The sequence below is a fragment of the Patiria miniata genome, unplaced genomic scaffold (assembly GCF_015706575.1).
Source record: "Patiria miniata isolate m_02_andy unplaced genomic scaffold, ASM1570657v1 HiC_scaffold_17, whole genome shotgun sequence".
Taxonomy (NCBI): Eukaryota; Metazoa; Echinodermata; class Asteroidea; order Valvatida; family Asterinidae; genus Patiria; species Patiria miniata.
The window spans coordinates 8,272,994-8,279,025 of NW_024037055.1; the positions used below are offsets into that span (position 1 = coordinate 8,272,994).

The 6,032-nt window shown below is 42.7% G+C and overlaps 1 protein-coding gene across 4 annotated transcripts in view; it reads left to right on the forward strand.

Moving 5' to 3' along the window:
- LOC119723736 (probable ubiquitin carboxyl-terminal hydrolase FAF-X) overlaps window positions 1-4,612 on the forward strand; it is a 51,761-nt gene extending 47,149 nt beyond the window's left edge. For 3 of the 4 annotated variants that reach the window (XM_038194554.1, XM_038194556.1, XM_038194555.1), the window contains 5 exons: window positions 168-539; window positions 729-875; window positions 1,123-1,248; window positions 1,837-1,944; window positions 2,958-4,612. In XM_038194554.1, coding sequence (XP_038050482.1) covers window positions 168-539; window positions 729-875; window positions 1,123-1,248; window positions 1,837-1,944; window positions 2,958-3,224 — 1,020 coding nt within the window. In that variant the 3' untranslated portion in view covers window positions 3,225-4,612. The remainder of the gene's footprint in view (window positions 1-167; window positions 540-728; window positions 876-1,122; window positions 1,249-1,836; window positions 1,945-2,957) is intronic. The other variant, XM_038194557.1, reaches the window with a different exon arrangement.
- Window positions 4,613-6,032: the final 1,420 nt, after the last annotated feature.

A 6,032-nucleotide genomic window follows, 5' to 3' on the forward strand; every position in this document is an offset into this window, starting at 1 on the left:
TGGGTTAGTTGTGAACCTCCAAAAAGTTCTTCAGTCTAGGAAAGTAGTACAGAGAGTAGTTAATGTAAAGACAGCATAGAATATTAAGCCAAACAATATGCAATTGCAACCAAATATGTACAAGTACATTTATTTTCCACTTCTCCTCCCCTTTACCTTTCTCGCAGTTCTGCAGCTGGGAGAACCCCAAGTTCTCCCACATGGTCCTCGGCGAGCTCCTCTGGCAAGTAGCTTACTCCTACACCTACGAGCTGAGACCCTACCTGGACCTGCTGCTCCAGATGCTGCTACTGGAAGATTCCTGGCAGAACCACCGCATCCTCAACGCCCTCAAGGGGATACCGGACGATCGGGACGGCCTGTTTGACACGGTCCAGCGCTCCAAGAACCACTACCAGAAGCGCGCCTACCAGTGCATCAAATGCATGGTGGCGCTCTTCACCAACTGCGAAGCGGCGGCCCGGCTGCTGGCCTCCAACGGCGACCTCAAGCGCAAGTGGCACTGGTCCGTGGAGTGGCTCGGCGACGAACTGGAAAGGGTGAGTTGCCGCTTCCAATTTATAAAAAAAAAAAAAAATCGCAGAAGGCGATGTTTGAGATGTTCCTTTAGCTAAAAGATGTGCCAAAATCGGAAAGTGGAATTAGATTAATGTCATTTCCCATCGTGCTTCCTTCAAAATCTTACCAAAAGGCCCAACGATCATTTTGATAACCTGCTTTTATTACAGAGGCCGTATTCAGCCAATGCCCAGTACACCTACAACAACTGGTCCCCGCCGGCTCAGTCCAACGAGACGTCTAACGGCTACTTCCTGGAGCGCTCACACAGCGCACGCATCACCCTGGCCAAAGCCTGCGAACTCTGCCCAGACGACGTAAGTCTTCGTTTCTCTCGTCAATCAGCATTTCTACAACTTCCGTGTTAAAATTTAATCAAGATCTGAATGTCTAGCAAATTGTACTCTATTTTTGCCAAATAACAACTCCAGCCTTTTTTTTTATTACTTGTGCATACAGCTGTGAATTAGTATAAAACAAAGCAGAAAATTCCAAGCTGAACAAGCAAGTTTGTCAATTAGTGATTTTGGTTTTAATAAAATAATGGAAATACTCCAAATTTAGGAGCCAGAGGATCTAGACGCCATGGACGAGCAGGAAGGGTCACCCCAGGACGAGCCGCCAGTAACCAACTACCAACAGCATCTACCCCACTTACAGCAACCAAACAACCAGCAGATTACATCCCAGGTGAGTCGTGCAGGGGGCCGGGGGGGGGGGGGGGGGGCGGAGCAAGGGGAGGGGCTTGGGTGGAGATTTTTTTTGGGGGGGGGGTTAAAATGCCTTGGTAGTGTGATTTATTGTGGGTTTTATTGAGGGTCAAGGTTTGATGGCAGTGTCTTTGACATGTTGGTTCGAACCCCACCAGAGCAGCAGGAATATATTTGTCCTTGGGCAAGACACTTTACTTCAATTCACTTCTGTATGACTATGTGCAGAGCTTGGAGATAGCTTGATAATTTGGAGTGTTTAGTGGCAGCATCCTGTGGATCCAGGTTAAAACCCCACCAGAGGAGCATTCTTATTATTTTATTGTCCTTAAACAAGACACTTTGATATAATTTGCTTCTGTAAGGAGCAGAGCTCAGCCATGTCTAGGTCTCTGTGAAGGGCCAGTGTCTATGGTTTGCGTGTCTTGGTTCGAATCCCACCAGAGTAACATGTACTTTAATTGTCCTTGGGCAAGGTGCTTTGCTGTGATTTGCCGTTTCCAAGAGCTCTGGCATGGGTCGGTAATATTGAGTGTTATATGGTAATAGTCTTGATGATTTACCCCAGGTACAAGAAGAAGAAAGCTCCCCACAAGAGGACGCGCCCATCACTAACGTACAACAACAGAACAAACCCCAGCCGCCACCAAACAACCAACAGCAAGTGACCGCACAGGTATCAGATAAACTCATTTCATGCTAGTGTTCCAGAGTTGAACGGAACCGAAATGTGTCGAGAACAACTAAAGTGGATCCTAATACAATTAGGTTTAGACCGTCAAGTTTATGTGCTAAGTTTTCCTTTGACTGGACTCTTTGAGTTGTTTGGAACAACTGCAGCAGTTGATCTTCTGCTTGTGGTCCCCCCTCCATGTTCCTAACGTCGAACTGAATTCTGGAATCTTTGGAATAATTTGGTTTCTAGTTAGTGATACAGTAAACTCCGGCTAAACCCACATCGTACAACTCGTCAAATCGCTCAAGTCAGCCGTCTGACTAAAGTCCCGATTGTCCGTAATGCATTTCCATTGAATTTTTTATTTCTAAGTCTGCCTTTGTAAGTCGCCATTTCGCTCAAGTCGTCGTGTTACTCTTGGTCCCCTTTGCACAAAAAGCATTACAAAATCCTTTGTGTAAGTCGGCATTCAACAAATCACGCATTGGCATCGACTTCCTGTACTGCGGATGGCAAAGTGTCGAGTGAAAAGTGGATTCGCACGGCCCGTGATCGCTGTGTGCATCGGTGTCGAAAAAGGGTGTCCTTATGCATACATCGCATATACATCGTGAGCATATCAATACCAGTACCCCCTCTGTCCATTTTGGGGGTCGTCTTATTGAATGACGACTGCTGCAGTCAATACGTGCGTGGTATATACCGGACCACGCATGCATTTAATTCGTTACTGTGCACGTACATATGTATCGTGGTCTCCACTATCACTACCCCAAACGTGATGATACAATTTGAGGATTAATTTGCTGGATTCAACTCGAGCATTAAGGAGATAATCCAGGGTAATTAGTGCAATGAATCATGTGTGCATACCATTCATGTAAGTCGGCAAAATGACGACTTACAGCAGATATGGGCATTCGCGTAAGTCGTCACAAATTCTCGGGTCCCGAGAGTGCCGGTTTAGCCGGAGTTCACTGTATTAATGGATTTGTGATATCTTTGGTTTACAGAACAGCCAGCTTCAACCGCAAGTACCCAACAACCAACAGCCCCCGCCCTTCACCCAGCACCACCAGGCCAACCTTCACCGCCACCCCAACGCCATCAACAACACCCTGCACAGTCCCCCGAACCCTCCGGCCCACAGGGGGGGACTCCAACAACAGCAACAGCAACAGCAGCAGCAGCAACAACAGGGGGAGGAACAGCAGTCCGTGGAACCGACGCCTGACCCCGGCGACGGTTACCCAAGCAACAAGGAGAAAGAGGGCCAATGAGGCATCGAGGGTTCGTCCCGATTTGCAGAGAGTTTCTGACAGCGTTGTTTGATGTCCTTATCCGGCTGCATAGTCTACTAATTAGTGATAAGAACAACAACCAGTATTTTAGACTTTCAGTTTCATGCCAGTCCCCTGCAAGAAAAGATCACTGTATGTGATCAGCAACCCTAGTGAAAAAAATATATATATTAATACGATAGAAATGTTATGAGCCCAGAAATGTTATGAGCATATGAATCGGAGAGTGTTGTTTTGTAGTACATGCCAAAGCTTTTTTGAATGTACCACTTAAGTCCAAAACAATTGGTCAGTGATCGTAAATAGTTTGTTGTCGATAGTTGCAAGCATGACCATAGAATTGAAACCTTAAAAAAAGATGTGGTTTTTTTTAAGAAAACAAAATAAGTGCACTTTTTTTGCATTTTCTATATAATGCCTGGTTTAATGAACATATGCCAGCAACGTGAAGTGATATTTAAATAAAGTCATGTTGTTCATAATGGTATTCTTTTTGAAATTGTTCAAACATTTCAAGGAATTTAGCCCCTATCGCACACTTTGAAATACCGCTTGGACTTGTGTCGAGCATATTGTTTGTTTTGCAGCATTTGGGTTCTTTTGGTATCCTTTTGAAGTGTTTCAAGAAAGAGGACGACTGGATTTTTGAAATGTACATACTCTAGATAACATATCATTGTTTTCAGTTTTAAGTTTTCTCTTTTTGTGCTGTTGCGTGCCAAGAGAGCAGTTACGTCCCAAAAACAAACGGTTTTGGTTTTTTTCTGATCCAGAGAAGACGTATTTGTATGACGGTTGTTGGAATATGGTTCTCTATGGTTTACAAGCGGTCGTTGTAATTTTGGTAACCAAAAATGACTTTATCAATATGGTATTTATTTCAAACATGGCAGTAGCAGAGACTTGCCTTTATAATAGTTGAGGACCATCAACTATTTTGAAGAAAAAAAACTTTGTGTGCTTTGAATTTTGTAATAAATAAAAGCTAAAATGTGATGGTGCGATTGCATTTTACGCTAGGTTCATTCACTAGTCCATCTGTGTGCGAAAAACTTTGACAAAAACGTGGCATTATCTTAAAGTAAAACAAAATTACATGTATAATATTCAAAAGAACATGTATATGCTGTTTTCAAATGTCATTCTTTGAGGTTGTCAAATTGCGTTTTGTTTTGTCGAGTGTTCCCCTTTTGGTTTTCAAAATTTGGTTTTTACTTTTTGTTTTGTACTTAAGATGAATTGTTTGGCCCCTTGGATTTCTCAATACACTGTTTGCTTTTGTTTGTTTGCTTTTGAAAACTTCACAGGAATGCTTGCCGGGGATGTATTTTTTCACAGTAAGCATCTTCGGAAGGTTTTGATGGGGGGGGGGGGGGGGGGGAGACTAAAAGGGAAAATGTAGATGGGGACTGACATTCTGCATATTATAGGGTTTTCTATTTTCCATGGCCGTCATGGTGAACAAATTGGACATATTGACATAATTTCAAATTTATGACCTATGATTGTTACATTATGATCTATGCAGGGTGGTTATTTTCCTTTTGTTTTTGATCGTTTTCCAAGTTTTTTTGTTTTTGTTTTTGTTGTTTTTCGTTTCCCTTTTTTTTTGGAACGCATTCGAAAGGTTCTGCTCAGAGTATTTGGTTATCGGAATGAAGCTGTCGGTTGCCACGGCAACACTAACCAGTCGATCGCACCAAAATTTTATATGCATTTATTTAAGAAGAGAAAGAGTTAAATACTTTGTGTTAAAGCGAAGTTTGTTTAAACTAAAATGAGATTTAAAAAAAAAAATAAACCCTTTTGATTTGGGTTCTGTATATAAGTTAAAAACAAAAATTGGAAATATGATAGGGAGATAGTAGTGTTGTATATGTGTCGTCGTAGTACACTAGTAGCCAGAAACATGATGTCATCATTACAACTAGCCTTGTCTTCGAGTCGCACACCGAGCTTTTGTAGTTTAAAGTATAGTTAGCCAAATAAAAAAATGTTACTGGCTGTATAATTTATATAACAAGGAGAACACAGGTTACGAAGTGCAAAAAAAAAGGACCAGTCATGTCTGTGTATAAAAAAAAAGACGCGAACTACTGGTTGTTATTTTACTGGAAGCCTTAACGTGTTGAAGCTAGTGTTTTATAGCAAATTCTTATGATTCTTAAAATTATAATGATTTTCGCACGGACATACACAAAACAAAAATTGATATGTAATTCTATAAATGTCAGTCGGCTCCATTGGACCGCTGTGGTGAACGTGTGATAAACGAAGACAAACAAAAATAGAAGATCCTGAACAATGTATTGTTTTGAAGAATGTATATGTACGATGGAATAATAAACAGCTATGAAGCACGCGAATTCCTCGCTCAATTTGTGATCACAGTTGCTTGTTCTTTGACTTAAATTGAAGACTTCTCCGGTTCTTTCGAGCAGTTCTGGACTACGGTATTCTATATATTGCGCCTATCAATTGTTTCCCCACCCCTTCTCCCGCCCCCGGGCTGCCCCACCTAAGACGTGGGGATTGTCCCTTTTGAAGTGACAAAATCCCCACCCCTCGGGGAAAACTTGAAGTGACAATCCCCGACCATGCCCCGGCGCACTTGTGATTGCCTTCCCATGTAGTACGCCAATGGTAACAATGTAATTTGAGTGACCAAAATCCCCACCCTGGGGCGAGAAAAACGTGACCAAATCCCGACATCGGACCTGGGGCAGCGCAGGGGGGGGGGGGACATTTGATAGGCGCATATTATTCTGGGGTTTAGGTGGTGTTGCC